Here is a 20,835-nt window from a genome sequence, read left to right as displayed (position 1 = left end):
GTAATATAAATTGGTTGTCAAGTAATATAAAATTCTGATAATTTTCAAATACCAATAGTAGTTACTGTTGGTAATATTGGAGGTAATCTGATTACCTCCATTTTCTTAGGTATTCTAAGATTACTAAGGTAATCTTTTTTGTGTTACAATTCTATCTCTTATTAATAAAATTTTACGACAATAATGCTTTTATTTTAAAATTTATTTACATGAATATGATTTTTACTATTTCACCTCAATTAATTAACTTTTTGGATAAAATTACCTTTGAATTCAAAACAAATTGCAGCTCACTCAAGCCATCACCCCTATCACGTGTCATCGGCAACCATCGTCGTAGTCGGAACGACGCACGGAAGGCCGAAAATGGTCGTTGTGCACCGATATGGCCGTTGACTGTCAAATCGACAGATCTGGCCGTCAAAGGCCAGATCTGTCACGTTTGACCATTTCTGGTTAGATCTCTGGCCGGAAATGGCCATACGACGCACGGAGGTCATTTCCTACCTTCCGTGCGTCGTTAGGTTGCCAGTTGTCGGCAGCCTACGGTGGCTGGGTTGGTGGGGGTGCTTTATTGATTTTCCAAACTTTTATTATGAGGTTGTTTTTGCTAAGTTTTTTAATGCAAAAGGGTTATAATAATCCAAATAATAATCAATATTAAAAAATAATATAATATAAATATTTAATTAGAGGACAATTCAATAATTTAAATAATATATCCACCAATTTATTCCTTCCAACCAAACATATTAATATAATATACTCACTAATTAACCAAACACATTTTCTTAAAAATTCTCAGTAATCTTCAAGATAATTTAACTTTCTAATAATCTAACATTTCTAATAATCCAACATTCTTTGAACTGATCGCCTCCAAATAGTTATCTTACTATATATTAAACTGTTTAAAAGTTCTTATGAATTGAGAAAAAAAAAATAGTTAAGGTTCAATATAATAATACAAAACCCAATAAGATGAGTTCCCTCCATATGGTCATCTCCAAAACCTAAACCAAAAACAATGAGTGTTCTACAACCACCAAGCTTCAGCTCTTCCCTAACACTCCACTGTGCTTCCAGAAGAAAGAAAAACAGAATACGAGAACAACAAAAACAGAATCAAATTTTAAAAAACAAGAAAAACATCTTGTCCTCTTACCCAAAATCATCCCCAACTCCACTGCTAATCACCCACAAACCATTACCCCAAAATAAACTTCAAGCCTTAGATACCCTTATTAAAGACCTCGAAACCTCTATTCAGAAAGGCATTACCATAGACACTGAAATCTTCTCTTCGCTACTCGAAGTATGTTACCAATTAAAATCCATTAATCACGGTATTAAGCTTCATAGTCTCATACCCACATACATTTTACGCAAAAACGTCGGCGTTTCAGCGAAACTGTTGAGGTTATACTCGTCATGCGGCGATATAGATAACGCTCACCAACTGTTCGATCAAATGCCAAAGCGAAATTCATTTGCGTTTCCTTGGAATTCGCTTATATCGGGATATGCCGAATTGGGTCAATATGAAGATGCCATAGCGCTTTACTTTCAAATGGAGGAAGAGGGTATTGAACCAGACCAGTTTACGTACCCTCGTGCTTTGAAAGCTTGCGCTGGACTCGGGTCAATTCAGGTCGGTGAGGCGGTGCACCGTGGCTCGGTACGTTTTGGATTTGGTTATGATGGATTTGTGCTTAATGCGCTTGTTGACATGTATGCAAAATGTGGTGACATCGTTAAGGCTAGAAGAATTTTTGACAAGAATGATGACAAGGACTTGATTTCTTGGAATTCAATGTTGATTGGTTATATTCGTCACGGGCTTTTAATTGAGGCATTGGATATATTCGGTGGGATGGTTCAAAATGGATTTGAACCCGATTCAGTGGCTATATCAGCCATTCTTGCTAATGTGTCATTAAAGATTGGTGTTCAAATTCATGGGTGGATTCTTAGGCGTGGAGTTGAATGGAATTTGTCTATTGCTAATTCTTTGATTGTTTTATATTCTAATAGCGGAAAGTTAGATCGAGCAAGTTGGTTATTTGGTCACATGCCTGAAAAAGATGTTGTATCATGGAATTCTATAGTTTCTGCTCATCGTAAGGACCCTAAAGTGTTAATGTATTTTGAGGAGATGGAGAAGGATGGTGTCTTGCCAGATAATATCACATTTGTGTCGTTACTATCGGCTTGTGCTCATTTAGGTATGGTGAAGGATGGAGAGAGATTGTTTTCTATTATGAGAGAGACGTATGGAATTAGCCCAAGATCACAACACTATGCATGTATGGTGAATCTGTATGCACGGGCAGGAATGATTGACGAGGCTTATGCAATGATAGTTGAGAAAATGGAGGTTGAGGCTGGTCCAACTGTGTGGGGAGCATTATTATACTCTTGCTATCTTCATGGGAATGTCGAGATTGGGGAGATTGCTGCTCAAAAGCTTTTTGATTTGGAGCCTGATAATGAACATAATTTCGAACTTTTAATGAGGATTTATCGCAATGCAGATAGGTTGGAGGATGTAGCGGAAGTGGAAACAATGCTATTGGACAGAGGATTGATATAGTAGACTGCCATGTAGAGTCATGTTTTGATATTGAGAAGCGAGAAACGAAACTGGCCCTAAAATCTCTGGCTTATCGAAGAGGAAGTATGAGTTGTGTTAGAAGGGGTAAACTTAAATATTGCTGGTTATTGATATCCATGGGATAGATGAAACACCACTATACTTTTTATCTTCCTCCATCGATCATTTAGTGGATTCTGGGGAAGTTGTGAGTTGCTCAAGGCCTCACCACTCACCAGGTTGTCTGCTGTTCACAGGAGTACCATTGTACAAGAACTTAGAAAGCCTTGGAAATGTCAAAATATTAACTACGGAATACTCAGTGAATGCATATGGACTTGAAGTAGAAGAAAAAATAATAATGGGAGCAAATTATTGTGTAAATGTGTAATGTAAAGATTAAAGCGAAAAGGATATGTAGCGTATGTACTGCTTTTTTTTGTTAGCCAGGAGCATTCGGATCAGCTTGCGTATACCTCAACTAATCTTCTGGGGCCCTGAAGTTAACAGTCGAATAAATTTCTGGCGTAACCACCTTTATTAGTGCTTGGGGGACTCGAATTCAAGAATCTATGTTCGATCTTTTTGCTTTTTTATCATCAGGTCATCTAGTGGTGGTTACATATGTACTTTAATGATTGTGTATAGAGGTGGAACAAATGGGCTGAGTTAGGCGAGTCAACCCTAGCCCGACTTTCATTAAGATGGGTTCAATCCGGACCGCCTAAAAGGCGGGTCGGGTTATATACCCCGTCGATCGGGCGGGGCGGGGCGGGTTTCAATATGTCAATCCGACAGGTTAACTTTTTTATTTTTTTAAAAAAACCTTCCAACCCGTCGAGTTGGGAGTTTTCAACCCGATGGGTTGGCTGTTTCAAGCTAGCGATCAACCCGCCAGGTTGGACGAAAAAAATTAAATAATAATTTTTTTTTTTTTTTTTGCAAATACCCCTTTTACCCTTGAAATATAGTTGTTTTATAGTAGTTGGAGGAGTTTTTTTTGTCATTTTCTTTTCTATAAATAGGGTCTAAATTCTCATATTTTCTTACATCTCAAATTTTCTTATTTTCTATAATCTCTATTAAATCTTTCAATTATTCTCTTTGTTGTCAATTTGCTCTCATTTTAATTTTTATTAGTTTTTGTAATTTTCAATTCATATTTCCAAATTCCAATTCTCTTTCTTTAATTTTTTTATTTCTTCTATATCAATTTTTTTTTTTAACTACAATGGATAGATATTTTCATCCCATCAATTCCGATGATGAAGGAAACTATCATAATTCCCCTGAATTTACTAACATAAATGCAGTAGAATCAAATAGTCCCACTTTCCTAGTCTCAGAATCCGATACACCTCATAATATTCCCCCGATTCCTCCTCATGCTGTTATAGCTCCTGGTGATTCTAGAAGTCGTCCTCGTAATTGTTGTCCTCGTCTAACTTCATCTCAAGCAGAAGCGGGTTCATTAACTATTGTCGAAATCGACGACAGACACACATCATACGTTTGGGTGCATTTCGATAAGTTTTACGAGACAGAAAATGGAGTTCAAGCGAAGAAAGTAAGATGCAAGTATTGTGGAAATATGTATAAAGCTGATTCAGGTATTGGTACTAGTACTTTAAAAAGGCATGCTAATAAACATATTACTCAATATGGAAATAGAGAAACCAATCAAACTCAAATAACTAATATGGGTACTACTTGACGTTATAATTTTGATGTATATAGGGAACAAGTAGCTTTGTATATTGCTGCAACTGATCAACCTATTAATATGGTTAAAGATAAATATTTTGAAAGATTTATTAAAAAATTATTTTTTTCCAGAATTTAAAAGTTATTATAAAACTGCAACTAAAAACGATTTAATAAAATTGTTTGGAAAAATGAAATTAGAATTAAAAAATAAAATACATAGTTGTCATGTTAGTGTAGCTCTAACCGCCGATATTTGGAGTGGTAGAGTTAAACAAGATTATATTTGTGTGACTAGTCATCATTTTGATAACAAATGTAAATTAAATAAATATTTATTGGGATTTAGATTAATGGATGTGAATCATAGTGGTCAACAAATTTATAATAAAATTATTGAAGTTTTAGAAGATTATGATGTTGTTAATAAAGTGATAAGTTTAATTTTAGATAATGCAAGTGCTAATAGTACAACTATAGACTTTTTTAAAATTAATTTTCTTTTTTATGACAATTTGAAGTTTTTTCATTAACGCTGTGCATGTCACATTATTAATTTAATTGTGAAAAGTGGTATGAAAAAAATTAGACATAATATTGATAGAATTAGGGATTCTTTAGCTTGAATTATTAGTAGTAATAAAAGAAATGCTGAATTTTAAGATGCTTATATAAAATCAAATATGTCTCCTAGAACTTTTGCATTAGACATGCCTTTTAGATGAAATAGTACTTATGCAATGCTTGATTTATGTTTACCTTATGCAAATTTAATTAGTTATTTTGTAGCAAACAATAAAGGTCTTCATTATTTGATAGAAAATGATTGACATATAGCTAAAAAATTTCATTCTTTTCTTGAAATTTTTTACCAATCTACTTTACAATTTTCTGGTGTGTATTATCCTACTACTCCATTGGTAATACATATAATTATAAAAATTTCAAATCTATTTAGAAAAAATAGAAACAATGAAATTTTAGCTGGACCAATACAGGCAATAAAATTAAAATTTAAAAAATATTAAAAACTCATTCATTTTCTTTATTGTTTAGGTGCTATATTTGATCTTAGAATTAAAATAGCAGGTTTAGAAAATGGTTTAGACATATTAACTGAAAATTTACAAAACGAAACATATGCTAATCAACTAGGAGAGGAAAGAGAGTGTCTTGCAGAGGTATATTTGCAATATGAAAACAGGTATGAGAACCAGCAAAGAGGTGAAATACCCGGGGAAATTACATCATAAGAAACAAATGAAGATTTCGACTCCTGGAGTGCACTTAATAGGCCGAGGAGGACCCGAACCTAAAGCACAACCTCCTCTTCAGAAGCACCAACAACAAATGTATTGTCCTCTATGCAGTTACAGAGTAATAAGCTTCACCAATATTTGGGAACCCTCAAAGTGTTATCAGCAGATCTACAACAAAGAGCCAACTTTGATGTCTCAGAATATTGGAAAACCAGAAAATGTATTTTTCCGGTATTATCAAGACTTGCCTTTGATATTTGCTCTGTTCTTGTCTCAACCGTCTCATCCGAACAAACATTTAGTGCAAATAGAAGAATTTTAAATGAAAGGAGGACTAAACTTTCACAAAAAATGATTGAAGTCCCCAAATGTCTTTGAGATTGGGAACGGTCGCACCATCAGGATCAATACGAGGTTGTCGACGATACTTTAATATAATCATTTCAATTTTGTAATATAGATGATACGGATGAGGGAGATCTTAGTCAACCCCTAAATTAGTTGTTTTGTAAATTAATTATCAATTATTGCACTATTTTTTCTTTATCAAGTTTTTGTTCCATCGGGTTTTTCTTGGTAAGGTTTTTAACGATGCAATAATTGTTGTAATTTCTTATTTTATTTTTTTATATATGAATAAATCTAATTTTTCTTATATTACAATTTCATTGTATTAAAATTGAATTAATATTTGAAATTTTAACAAAAAAAATTAATTAAATTAAATTATTGATATTTGAAAAGTTAACTAAAAAGTAAAAATAATTATACAAAAGAAAAAAATAAAAAAATAAAAAAATTATGGGCTAACCCGGCCCTGCCCACATCAAAAACTACTAGGTTAGGGTTGTCGGGTTGGGTCAGCCTTTTTGACGAAGAGGCGGGCTTGGTTTTATTAGCGGGCCGGGATAGGCCCGGCTTGCCAATTCCTATAACCCATCGCGGGTTGGGCCGGATTGGGTTAGACGGGTTATTTTTCTACCTTTTTGTTTACACTTCTAGGAGATAATTGTTTTGTGAAATACACATCTCATTGTCTGATCAACTGATAAAGTAGAAGAAGAAAGAAAAAGAAGAAGAAGAAAGAAAGAAAGAAAAAGTGGCATCTGCATTCTGGTAATATCTAAATTTATCAGCTTGTTCAAATATTCATTAAAGCAAATTCAATCTCTAATATTGCATTATTTATTGAAATGACACGAACATCAAAAGCCTCCAAAGCTACAGAGTAAAGGTTTTCTGATGCTTTATCAAAAGACGTAGGTGACTGACACCAATTTTCAGGTTTCATACTTATCTTTAAATCTTTATTTGAGTAGACAGAATCTTTTCTCATACTTCTCTTGTCTATATCATATTCATTTATTAAGATCGTGATTACATAACTAAAGATTCTGATCATAATCAGAAAATAAATAAAATTCATTTCCATTGTTACAGTAAGCGGCGCCGGTGATCACGGGAATGTCTTGACCATTGATGCTGCGGGCTTTCAAAGTCAATAACAACAGTAATGTCAAGTAAGACAAATATGTAAAAATTTCAGCCGTAATCTCCGATTATGCTCATGTTTAGCCGTAGCCTACCACTTATTTTCAAATTTCAACCTGCTCCCAGAAGTCAACAACCGGAATCAATGAGGTGTTCCCAAGTCCAAAATTAGTTATACGTAGACCATCTCCAACCATAAACAATAAATTAGTGTAACTTTCACATCAAAATCGATATAATTTCAATACTATTTTCATACGGCATCTCCAACTCATTACCCATAATATTATCTTTTTTTTATTTATATTAATTCAAACATAATTTATTTTATTAATTATTTTTATATATATTAATTAAATATTAAGAATAATTTTTTTAATTAATTAACTACTAATAATAACTTTAAAATAGTGTATTATTTTTGAGTTATTGAAGTTTAATATTTATAACTATATTAATTATTTTTACATATATTAATCAAATATTAGAAAGAATAACTTTATTAATTAATAATTAATTAACTATTAATAATAACTTTAAATTATTGTTAATTTATTTACAAGTGTTGAAGTTTAATATTTACATTGTAATGTTTTCATATTTTTTGAATTATATAATTATTAAAAAATAAATTTATGAATATTAATATAAATAATAATTAAATTAATTTAAATATAAATTAAAAAAAATAAATGACAAAAATAAGGAAATAAAAGATTCCATGTCGTACTAATTTAATGTGGCTTTTAGTGTTTGGTTTGTAGTAAAATTTGGACACCATGTCGGTAGCGGGTAGCCTAAGGGCTAAGGCCCTAAAAAAAGGAAATTCACACTATCATGCGCCCATTTTAATCATAATATATAGATGTCACATCTGTCCAGTGTCCTATACTCCGACATAAAATTGTTTGCGATAAGTTTAAAATAAAGTAATAGAAAATATCTATGAATAAAAATAATATTTACCTTTACTCTTTTAATTGAATTCAGTTGATAAAAATAGATAATTACGAACTCATCACTCAATTTTATAAATCATTTTTTATAATTTTGATAAAATAATTTATAATTGATTAATTCGTAAATAAGTAGTTGAGATTTATAACGAGTAAATAAAATTTATTTATAAATTAATAAATTATAAATTATCATATTAAAATTATAAAATTAGATTATAAATATAATATTATCGTGGTTAAATATATTAATTTTATTTATTTAATATAATTATTTATTTTTTAATATTAAAGTGGCCCACGAAAAAGCACAAATCGCTCAAACCTCTATAAATACAAATACTTGCACTCTTCATTTCTCATAATCCCGTTGCAGTTTTCATCACTCCAAGAAACAAGAGAGTTTTTTGGCATCTAAAATCATGGCAAGAACCGCTTCTCTTCTTTTACTCCTCTCCCTATTATACTTCACTACCATGGCCATCCCCACTAAGAGCTCTAGTGACACAAGCTTCATTAAAACCTCCTGCAAATCCACTACGTACCCCGCCCTCTGCGTCCAGTCTCTCTCAACTTACGCCACTTCAATTCAACAGAGCCCGCGCCAGCTAGCTCTCACGGCCTTGTCCGTGAGCCTGTCGAGGGCACATTCCACTAAATCATTCGTCACAAAGTTGAAGAAGTTCAAGAACTTGAAGCACAGGGAGATTGGAGCTATTGCAGACTGCGTGGAAGAGATGAGCGACACCGTGGACCGGCTGAGCAAGTCGGTTCAGGAGCTGAAGCACATGGGTCAAGCCAAAGGTCAGGACTTTTTGATGCACATGAGCAATGTGGAAACCTGGGTCAGTGCAGCTCTCACTGATGAGAACACTTGCGTTGATGGTTTTGCCGGCAAGGCCTTGAATGGGAAGATCAAGGATTCGATTAAAGGTCAAGTTGTTAATGTTGCTCAAGTTACTAGCAACGCACTGGCCTTGATTAACAAGTTTGCTGCAACATAATGATCCAGCAGGCAGCCATGGATGTGTGGGTGAAAAAGCTCTTAAGATTTTGCCAAGTTTTTGATCTGTCGTTTAAATTTGATGTATAAATTAAGCTTGTTTTTATGTGTTTTTAACAGTTATGTATGTATCATATATTGAGTGTTTTGAGTGGGAAATGAACAAGATGAAGTGTTTTGAACTTTGAAGTACTGCTTTTGTCTTGTGGCTCAAAATAAATCCCTTGATTGAAGGCATAAGGTCCTCAAAAAACACAATTAAATGACCGAATCGAATCAATATGATGAAATTACGAGATATGGTCCCATCTCAATCATAATTAGCGGGCCTAACTTGTATTAGGTAATTAAAAAGAAACACGGAAGAATCATTTCATTTGATAAATGATACTAAAATACTGAATATATCTGAAGATGAGCACAATTGGCTTTTACGGAAAGGGCGGTGTATAAATAAATAAATAAATGTATCGGCAATCGGGAATCGGAACGGGATTGAGACCGAGCAGAAAAAGAGGACTTTGCGTGGGGACTCTGTGTCGACTGCGATCACGTGACTGGGCTTTTTGTCTCCATTTTTTCTCCTATAACTCTATATTATATATATATATATATAGGTATAATGCATTGAAATGACTGGGGATAGGGCGAAAGGGATCGCCTGCACATGGATGATGGGATTGTAACCTAATCAAACAAACTTTTAGTTACAACTGCGCACTATTTTATTTCAATTATTTATTGATATATTACCAAGTGGGCGCATGGGAGATGACTACACGCTGCCAATACCATACCATTCAGTGCACCAGTGTATTTGTATATGTATGATATTTTCGAACAAATATCCGAATTTGACTTTCTACAATGTTAATATAGATGATTATTGAAGAGTTTATTTGATCGTTAACTTCAAGATTTTAAAAATTAATTAGGTTACGTGTAAACTAGTTTAAACATCTCCCATGAAAACAAAAAAGAAAAAAGTTTGATGTATTTTTTTTTTCTTATTTTGTTTGATGCTGCTATTGCATACAACGTTTAATGCGTAATTTCTTGAAAGAAATTCCAATATTATTACATCAATTGCGTTGTTTAATTGTTTAATTTATTATTTACCAGCACTCTGACTCCACTTTTGTTCAGGCTTATCTTCACGGCGGCACGGCTCTTTTTTTTAATGTTCATTCTAGATTTTTTTTTTTTTTTTTTTTGGTTAAATCTAGAACGGTAACTATCAGTTTCTAGATTTTTGCATAGATATATCTTATATAAACTAACTGCATGCGTTTGACCCTACTGTATTAACAGGGCGTTAACTCATTCTCTTATTATTCCAACCATCAAAATATTATCATATAAATAAGTTACTAATATTAGCAGATAATCGAAAGTGCAAACATCAATAGCTATCAAAGAAATAATTGACAGAGTCAGGTAAACTAATTTTCTTCTGCTCTCTTCCATGATTTGATTTTTTTTTTTTGTTTTTGTCTCCCCGTATTTTAAGTTAATTAACTTGAACGTAACGTAACCCTAGTTAACAAAATTGACCTAATTAAAATCAATTTAAAAGAAAAAAAAACATATAATCATATCAATAATGTTTTATTTATAATTGAATCATACAACTAAACCAAAATTAAACAAAATTCATATAAAATGATTCCTCCATGTTTTGTTTTTTATCTAATTGTATGATTTGATTGTAGACATAACATTTCCGTAATCATATATATTTTTTTCTTGATTAAATTCATTAATACAGATTACAGTTGGCATGTAACATGGTTAAAAATCCTTGTTCACATGAAGTGACTGCGTCAACTATAGGCATGGACACCCATCACTCACTCATCATATATATAACCCTCCATACTGCCAAAAAATGATGTTGCCTTTTCTTCTTTGCTAGTTGCAATATCTTTAATGTACAAAATTTTATACATACATTAGAATGTTTCATAGAGTAGAAAACTTACATAAATGAGTCAATTATTTTGAAGAGAACACATGAACAACGGCGTGAGTGGAGAGAATTAAGAAGAATAGCTAACCTAAACGTCTATATCATAGATTAATGGAGAGAAACTGCTGACCTTATTCCCTCGTTGCATGTGATTTGACGCGATGTTTTATCCACACAAGATATGGAAAGTGGAAATAGACACTTCCCTTGTCTCATGCATCCATTTAATTCAATAAATTTTAGGAAGCCATTTGAAAATTGTATCGAATTTCTTCTTCTACCACCTCTCTATATAAATATTTATTTTATATTTTATTTTATATATATATATACAGGATCAGTGGCGGATCCAGGCACTTTTTGGGTGGGCTATGGTCCATCCTTAAATTTTTTTTTTTTTAATATTAATATGTATAATTTATATATTTTGGCCCACTCTAACAAAAATATTAATGGATAAAAATAGTAATGTATAATAAATTTTTATTTTGGTCTACCCTAAAAGAAATTCCTGGATCTACTACTGTACAGGATCATCAAGGAGGTTTATTCACGATTTCACGTGCTGCTTGCCATTGCCTCACATTCTTATCCGTTCTAATCGATATGCACTCCTTTCACGCAATGGAATTAATTCCACATTCGCTTTTGTAGCACATGAAAACTTAGAAATATTGGAATATTTATATTCCAACTGCAATAATAATAAAAGTGTCCCCTTCTTAATATAAGAACAGATGTGATCTTCTTTATAATAAGTTTGGCCTTTCCGTTGGTTTTTCTGGGAATCCCTTGATTATAATACATGACAAAATTAATTTAAATAGATGACCCACCATAAAGGGTAATTAAAAGCATCCTACCTGAAGTAGTGAAGTTAGCTGATTCAGTTACTCCAAGTGATTGCATATACTGGGAGCTAGAGAAACAAAAAAGAAAGACAAAAGAAAAATGTACTGAAATCATGCACACACTATAACAAAAGATTTTTGCGATTATTTCTAGTTACAACCAGATACATATTAAACAGAAGAGAACATATATATAAACTTTGTAGCAAAAAGAATTAAAAGAAGAAAAACACACCAAGAACTATTATGAGGGTTGAAATTCATTACTAACTCTTAAGATTATTGTTGATAAGAGCCAAAGAGTTGCTTGTTTGCTTAGCAAGATTCACAACGCTCTTCCTGATTTTGTTCTTCACAGATTTGCTAACCTTGTTGCCTTCATCAAATTCATCTGTGCACGTATTCTCATCCGTTAGCGCAGCGCTAACCCACGTTTGTATGTTAGCTATTTGTAAATGAAGACGTGACCCTGTTCCTAAATGCTCCATTTCATCCAACGAATCCTTTAGCTCATCGATGCTGTCGCTAATTTCTTCGATGCAATCTTTAACAATTGCTTTCTCTGCAGAACTCAGTCCTCCTTTTTTGGCTATGCTCGACACCAAGGCAGAAGTGTTACGCGCGGTTTTTAGGGTTACCTTCAAGGAAGTTTTGCAGAGCTTTAAAGGATCTGTTTTGATTGTATTGTAGTAGGATTTGAGACTCTTGTAGCAGTCAGCTGGGTATGTTGTTGAATTGCAGGATGTCAGGATGTAGATTTTGTAGGTATTTGAAGAAGTTTTATCGGTTGAAACTGCGGCTATTGCAGTTTGCAAATTCGAAATGAGGAAAAGGAAGGCGCAGAGAAATGAGAGTTGGAATATTGCGCAAGTTTTTGCTTCCATCCCTCTTAGCTATATCAGAAATTAATCTTTCTAATATTGTTTTCTTTTGATGAGAGTGTGTAGAGAAGATGGGAATTTATAAGGAGATGATTTTCAGATGGGAATTTATTTTTTTGCATGTCTTTTCTATCACGCAACATTTTGAAATTGACTCTTGAAATATAATAATAGAAATTAATGAAATATTTTAGCATTGAAATTGAGATTGCGACAGTTTAGGATGATTTGTATATACTTAATTTCAGATCTTGCACATTTTGACAGAAGTGGAAGCCGGCTGGCTAGCTTTAGAATAACATCTCATAGAGGTAAAGCTGGCTATTTGTGCCATTTTTTTAATTTTTTGTTTTGTTTTGTTTTATGTAGTGTGAATGTGTCAACAAAAATACATTATATTTTTGCAAGCTGTGCAAGCAACAGTACCCACCTGGGGTTCGTACTTCCAAATTTAATTATAATTTTCCATTGTCACACCTCGACTATTGGAATTTGGAAATATGTATGACTATATGAGCACTTACTTATATGCTTTCCCGAGCTCCATGGTAATTTGCTTTCTTCTTATCTTATCATTTGATGCCTCAAGTCAATCAGTCAATGAAAACACTTAAAGATTAGTTTTGATGGATTAATATCGGAGTCAAAACTAATTCAAGGTTATGGTAGAGAGTATCTTAGAAATTGAAGTTGTTTTCGCTCTAAGTACTAAATTGAGTGTAGTTAGAAACTAGAATTATTTTCGCTCTGTTTTATGTACTAAGTTTATACTGTTGTGTACTCTTATGTATTATGTTCATGAAATTATAGTGAATTTTTCTTATCCATATATATAAATAGATTATGTCAAATCACGTAAATATTATGTCTCTTTAAATGATTTGATTTTAATATTATGTTATTTATCCCAATGTATATTTTCTGTTGTCCATCTCATAACAGTTTTATAGATCCGTCAATATGTATTAAAATCAGAATTAATTATTGTAAGACGTGTTGCCATGTTAAACATTAAACAACGTGTTTACTGAGTTTTAAATTTTTAATATATAAAACTCAAAGGCGCGAGACGGCCTGAGCTGGAAGACTGGATTACGATTAACCAACGATCGATGGTAGGGCCTATTTTCATAACATGGACAACCTATTACATCCGGACGCGTGTAATGTGAGCAGTATAAAAAGTCAAACATTTGCGTGGGTAGTCGTGAAGACTGTTGCACATTATCTTAACGAAAAATTGTAACATTAGCGTTGCCGCTGTGTACGGAGATCTTATCTCGATCTTCATCTTCTCTTCCCCTTAATTTAAGCTAATTGTGATTTTTTTATTTTTTTATTTTTTTTTTTTGGGTAAGTAAGCTTTATGAACAAAAAGAATAAGGTTTGAACAAAAAGAATAAGGTTAGAAAGTAACGCGAACGGCTCATAGGAAAAAAAAAACAAAAACAACAAAGGGACACACACTCCTGTCTCAAGAGCATGCAAGCTCAAATAAAAGAAAAGGTACAAACGCTTGCATAGGAGCACACAGACTCGAAACAAAAACACAAAAAAGGCACAAACGCTCAAAAAGAGCATGTAGGCTCTACAAAAAAGAAAAGGAACAAGAAGTCAGGATCGCCGTCCTTTCTTCTCACTCTTCTTATCCTTGGGCGTCGACAGACTCGATGGACGAGAGGACTGGGACTGAAGCATGAGCCACTCCATGTCAGAGTGGAAGTCCACCTCGACGTCTTCGACAAGGATAGCAAGAACCATGACTAACAATCATTTGCGATTGTCAACAGAATACTCGTCACTCGATTGGTCCCTCGTTGCCCTTTTAAGAGCTTTGTGAGCTAAAAAATCACGAGTTTCGACAAACGGGTTGAAGAAGCAATTTTGTAGTATAAAATTAGTGTTTTCAGAAAAGAAAAGCTTGTTAATTGTTGATTTATAAAAGGAATAATTAAAGTATGTTTTCTTTGACCTATTTATTTCACTTAATATTCTAAAATAAGTGCATATACTTTTTGGAAGAGTTTAATAAAAAAGGGTTTTTGTGAGATGTTATCATTAGTTTCACATTTCACATACATACTATTAAATTGTACGGTCGGTGATGATATATATTTATATAATGGCTGAGAGAATGGTTTTTAAAAACCGAAATGTGTACTTGATACTGTTTTATTTACTTTCGTGTAAAAGAATAACCTTGCGTTGAAGAATTTTAAGAACACATGCTGGGATTACAAGCTAAACGTGGGATAAGAAGACTTATTTGTGATTATAAAAGACAAATCTTGAATTCAAATATATATTTATTGATGTGAAACTGATCAAGACGTGCACATTATATATATTATATAAAGATCAAAATCACTTGCTTCTTAATTCATGGAATTTGGTATAATTCTTTCAGCTAATGATGATGATGATCGAATTGATTTTCAAATCCATTACATGATCTTTTTGAAAATCTTTCACGCATTGGTCTCTCGATTGTCCTTGTAGACATTCAATATAAACATTGACATAATATCTCAAGTTGCTCCTTCATGTTAATAGGAGATTTTATAGCAAACGGCATATTCTCACCCAAGGTTTAGCAAAATTCCAAGCTGATACCCCTGATTGCATTTATTCCAGATTTTTATCCTTAAAGTAACGTCATTTCCTTTATTTTAATAAATTCTCAACTTTTTACTATAGCATAGCCCACGTTAACATGCTAAAGTGCTCCAACGTTTTCTTTGGCCAAGAAGGGCTCATGTTATCAAGAAAGGGCTCATGTTAATAGCGTCCAAGTCAACGGTTTTTGGCTTTTTTCAGTTGATTCGAAAGTCTAAAATCACTCCCGAAACCACCATTGGACTTCCTACAACCTCCTCTACAAAACCCATAGCTTCATTTGTTGACTTCATTCATTGTTTTCAATTATCTTCAACAGTCACTAACGATGTTAATTTAAGGGGGAAAATTTGAAATAAATGCAATCAGGGGTATCAACTTAGGGTTTTGCTAAACCTCGATGGTAATATGTGATATTTTTATTAAAATCCATTCTTGGAATAGTGGGCATATGTTAATTAAGTTGATGATGAAACCGCCATAGATGATTAGGATACTTAATTTTCACTCAAAATATATCACTATTAATAAGGATTCGCTAGGAGCCAACTAGATGTAATTAATCTTGTTATATATTATATAGATATGAGTTGATAATAAGTTGCATATGAAATATTTATGTCACAATCTAGGTTATATGTATGTACATGGTTAATTAATTAGCTAGATATATAGCGGATATCATCATCCATTTAAGTTAAGATCTTCTATAAATTTAAAAAAACCAAGTTTTATTCTAATTATCTAAGCATGTGTTAACTTAAACACTTAACAACTGATCATTATCCTTAGTAATTTCAAATTAAGAAGGATGTTTACAAAAAAGTTTTTCTTTCTTTTCCCATGCACACCATGCATTTCATTAATTTGCTTTCAAATGAGGCATTTCAAGAAATCATTAAACAATTAAATTAAAGAAGCATTGCGCTATATGCATTATATATATATATAATTCATATAGATATAGCTACTGGATCAAAACATACACATAAAATAATTTAACTAGTGAGTTAAGTACTAGTATTTGAGTTTATTAATGAAGGCTAAAGCATTGCTGGTTAACTGCGAAACCCTTACAAGTTCCAATACATCCTCTAACAGTGTCCTTAATTTTCCATGCACGTATCTTCATTTGTTAAAGCAGCACTCACCCAAGTTAATATATCACTCATTTTCCATTCAAATTCAGGGCCTTTTAGATCCTTTATTGCTGCCAAAGATTGTTGCAGGTCATCAACCGAGTCTTTTATCGTCTCCACACAATCCCTTATGGCACCGGCTTCTCTAGGCCTAAAGTCACGCCCTTTCGATAACTTTTGCACCAATGCAGAAGTAGACTGCACTTCTTTCAGGCTCACCGACAGGGCTGCATTCGCCAACTCTCTTGGATTTGTCTTTATGGTGGCTGCATAAGATGAGAGTGTCCTGTAACATATATCAGGATACACTGTTGACAGACATGAATTTTTAATAAATTGAATACTTGAATTTAATTTGGATTGTTTTAATCTTGCTGGAAGCATCATGTTGTAGTAGAAAAGAGTGACAAAATGAATATGGAGGCAAGGCCATGGCAAGAGTATAGATTTGAACATGTGAAAGATTCCATGACAGCGAAGTAGGATATATATTTGAATTAATGGATGATGAGAGAAGGGTCCATATAATGTCACCTTTTATAGGGTAATATGACCTAATTTAAATGCAATTGTGGGGCACAGTTTCTACAATTATTAGATGGGTAACGGAAGACTCCACTATTTTAGGGCAAAAGAGATAGGGTAAGGGTGAGCCATAAACACTGAAAATGGATGAAGATTATAAGATCAGAAATTGCGAGGAAATAAGCAATTAATTGTTTATCTAGGAAAGGAAGAGATGCAAATAATTATTATCTTGGTGGTCCTCGTCTAACATGCATGCACAGTAGACAAAAATGTTTGATAGAGGCATATCGAAATTCTCAATATCAAAAATGAAATAATTACTAGAAAAAACAAAAAATAATTTTTCTCATAACCAATCAATTCATAGTATGTCGTTTTTTGAATTATTGGAATGGAACAAAAGCAAGAGATAAGGACTGTGATAGATACAATTATTTAAAGGGGAAGGAAAATATTCCAATTTGGATTATGGCATCATAGAAGAAAAGAAAATTTAGGGACGGTTTATGAGAAGTTAATTAAATTGAACAACATAGAAGAGTATACAGCTAGTACTCATAACACAATTGCGTTCACGTACCTTCTAGGTGCCATCAATCCTGACATATATATAGTTAAACAATAAATAGGGGAAGGAAAATATTCTAATTTGGATTATGGCATCATAGAAGAAAAGAAAATTTAGGGATGGTTTATGAGAAGTTAATTAAATTGAACAAGATAGAAGAGTATACAAAGCTAGTACTCATATATCTATAAACAATAAAGATGAGCTCATAATCCAATTTTACAAATTTTCTTTTATAATCTCGACGTGACAGTTCGTAATTAGTTAACTCATAATTAAACATGCGGGACCCATAACAAGTAAATAAGACCCATTTGTGAGCTAATTAATTGTGAGCTGCCATGTCGAGGTTGTGAAAAAAAGTTTGTGAAAATAGGTTGTAAGTCCAGTATTGCCCACAATTAAAATCTACACTTCCCACAATTTTCAGTATTATGATGTGTGATTGTTATTAAGTATCTTTTAGCATTGAACATATATAGATTAAAATTTGAGAGCCTTAACCGCACATTTATAATGGCGAAACTGTTAGGAGATCGCGCAGTGGAAAACATATAGTCAAGAAAAATAACATAAGATTGAAATCGCACCACATAAAGAGATAAAATATTTATGTGGTTTTGCATAACTTGTCTACATCCACGAATGAGAGAAATCCACTATAGTTTCATAAACACGATATCAATGTTTTAATAATTAACTCGGGGTGAAACCCATCAAAGTTGCCAGGTCTTGGGTTGACGAATTTAACCAATTTGACTCGCCAGTCAAATTGGGTGTCCAAAAGTTTAAAATTCAGGAAATACACTCTTAAAAATTATGTTAAGTCTCTACAAATTTGAAATTAGCAAACACACCCCAAATACAAATCAACGATTGATTAGTTGGTGGTGGCGACACACTAAAAGCAATCCCAATCATCAATTGAGCCATTCCCTAGAAAATCCGATGTTGACAACCCAGGCTAGATCTCATCACCACCGGCTTTGACAGCCCTCCCCATCACCATAAAAATAGTCCCCCCAGCCTCTTGATAAAAACCTATCTCACCCACCGTCGTTCTCCTTGCTAATCACCAGCAACAGCCGACTATTGTTGTCATAGGTTTTTTCGATTTTCGGTTGATTCACTCATTAGAAATCACCTCTGTCACCATTATTGTACTCACCGGCCCTTCCTCTTCAAAACCCCTAACCTCCCGACCTTCAATTATTCGTCGATCATCGTCCCAATTTCTAGGGTTTTCAATGAATAGGGAAATTTTTAATCTGGTCTGGTGAAGGCTTGGGTCTCGATTGAATTGGTTCAACTAGCTGGGTTTTAAGACATTACACGATATACAAGAGTACGCAACACCATAAACCCGATACAATTAACAGAGCAGAAACAATCCTAGTTTCTAACCATGCTCAATCTAGTACCTAGAGTGGAAACATACCCAGTTTCTAAGACACTCTCCCCATGGTATTTAATAACACTTACATCAAATACCCTGTGTTTGCAATTATATTTTGTATTAAACAGTTTTCTTAAAGACATACAATTTTAGGATAAATAGGAAAGCGAGCCACAATTTTTATGTTCTTTCATTTGATTCAACTATTTTTTTTTTTTTGTTATCGGGGGTGTTCGGGCCACTTACATGCACTTCAACTAGTCCCCCAACCTCGAACAAGGCTTCTGAAGGAAGGACAAGCCTTACGGTCCGTGGTCAACAATATTAGCAATCGTTTTTGTGATTCGAACTTGAGACCATAAGAGGAGCAAACCCCTTGGCCTAAGCTTTTACCACTCGGCCAACCCATTGTTGGTTCATTTGATTCAACTATTTGACCTCTACATTATAGAACGTCTATATTTTTATTTTGATAATCCATTCAGGAGTTTATCCACCATCATGTTTCCTTTACTTTAAAAAAGTTGAAGATTATTTCAAATTCAAGAAACCCAAAAGAGAGAGAGAGAGAGAAGAATGGTTATTTTCACAAGGTTTTGCAAATTTCACAGATTCTTGCCACTAACTAAAGCTTGAGAAACACAGTATCAAAAAATTATCTGGTGGGATTTAACTTTGCTCATGAATTCCTATACACCAAGGTAAGTTCTAATTAATTAAAGGAATCAAAATAATGCTAGGAATAGTACTAGTTGACCCAATAGTTTGCATTATTAATGATTTTTTTTTTTTTTTTTTTTTTTTTGGGAAAAGGTAAATAATTATAAAAGAAAGAAAAAAATGTACAAATATATGAGGCGCATACCCAACAAACAAAACAAAATCAGTCTAGCCGGCGTCAAAGGGCTCTAAGGGAAGAATGTCATACTTAGAGGCTAAGTCACAAGCTCCATCTCAGATTAAGGTGAAAATCTCATAAATGACAACATGTCAGAGTCTTGCTCTCATGATTGAACACTCAATTATTCCTTTCATACCAAAGAAAATAGACCATGGCAAAGAGAACGAGCCGTGCTAGAAGGTGCCTAAAGTTGCCTTTATGTCAAAAGTGAAGGATTGTCCACTAAAGAATAGAGGGTTAGAAGAAAGGAGGCCAAGCCAGGAGGGTTTTAGCATACACCTCTCCCCAAGCCAATGCAGAGAAGGTACAACTAAAAAAAAGGTGCTTTTGGGTCTCAGATGCAGAGCTGCAGAGAACACACTGAAAGGAAGCTATGAGATCGTGGGCCTGTAGGCAGTCTATAGTGCGTTTAAATGATGTTGCTTTATCAATTCCCCTTTTACTTTGATATTCCTTTTGGGCTAACACCTTTTTCATTGTATATATATCTTTAACTCATGTTTTTATAAAACCTTGAAATAAATCAGTTTCCATGTCTCCTAAGTACCAGGCTACATTACCATCATTATTAATATGCTGGCCAATCTATGAAACATTTTCCCATTATGATCAAGCAGTCCAGACGCTGCCATGTTGCATAAGGACGAAAGAAGTAAGGTTGTCGTCAGCGTGACGGGTGAAAGCTTGGTTTGTGAATGGCTAGGAATTGTCCACCTGCTCAAGCCCTACGCGATTTGAGGATATCTCCTGTACGGTCAGCTAATGGGAAGCAAGTTAGGAATTGTACCACACCTACCCGACTACAAAATCATGATTATTACCTTAAATCTCTTGACTATAAATAGAGGGCTCCTCTCTCATTTATGGGATCCGTTCATTTTTAATCTTCCAAGAGCAGACTCTCTCTCTATATTTAAATTCTCTCTCTAGATTGTAACTTAGCTCGCTGCCCGCGACTTGACTGTAATCATCCATCAATA

At 33.5% G+C, this 20,835-nt stretch overlaps 4 protein-coding genes across 4 annotated transcripts; 2 read left to right on the top strand and 2 right to left on the bottom strand.

The window, feature by feature from the left end:
* The first annotated feature begins 1,027 nt into the window (after positions 1–1,027).
* Positions 1,028–2,995, top strand: LOC116126604 (pentatricopeptide repeat-containing protein At4g25270, chloroplastic-like). The gene has a single exon (XM_031412284.1). It carries the CDS (start codon positions 1,028–1,030, stop codon positions 2,591–2,593), a length of 1,566 nt encoding a protein of 521 aa, XP_031268144.1. The 3' UTR covers positions 2,594–2,995.
* A 5,430-nt stretch (positions 2,996–8,425) lies between these two features.
* LOC116126516 (21 kDa protein-like) lies at positions 8,426–9,195 on the top strand. Its single transcript, XM_031412188.1, has one exon. It carries the CDS (start codon positions 8,426–8,428, stop codon positions 9,005–9,007), a length of 582 nt encoding a protein of 193 aa, XP_031268048.1. The 3' UTR covers positions 9,008–9,195.
* Positions 9,196–11,957: 2,762 nt separating this feature from the next.
* Positions 11,958–12,741, bottom strand: LOC116126514 (pectinesterase inhibitor 4-like). Its single transcript, XM_031412186.1, has one exon. It carries the CDS (start codon positions 12,708–12,710, stop codon positions 12,093–12,095), a length of 618 nt encoding a protein of 205 aa, XP_031268046.1. The 5' UTR covers positions 12,711–12,741; the 3' UTR covers positions 11,958–12,092.
* Positions 12,742–16,429: 3,688 nt separating this feature from the next.
* LOC116126548 (21 kDa protein-like) lies at positions 16,430–16,849 on the bottom strand. The gene has a single exon (XM_031412226.1). It carries the CDS (start codon positions 16,847–16,849, stop codon positions 16,430–16,432), a length of 420 nt encoding a protein of 139 aa, XP_031268086.1.
* Between the last annotated feature and the right edge of the window lie 3,986 nt (positions 16,850–20,835).

The sequence above is a fragment of the Pistacia vera genome, unplaced genomic scaffold, assembly GCF_008641045.1.
Source record: "Pistacia vera cultivar Batoury unplaced genomic scaffold, PisVer_v2 Contig180, whole genome shotgun sequence".
NCBI lineage: Eukaryota > Viridiplantae > Streptophyta > Magnoliopsida > Sapindales > Anacardiaceae > Pistacia > Pistacia vera.
The sequence above is the reverse complement of the archived record's forward strand: the minus strand, read 5'-3'. Positions and strand labels throughout refer to the sequence as shown.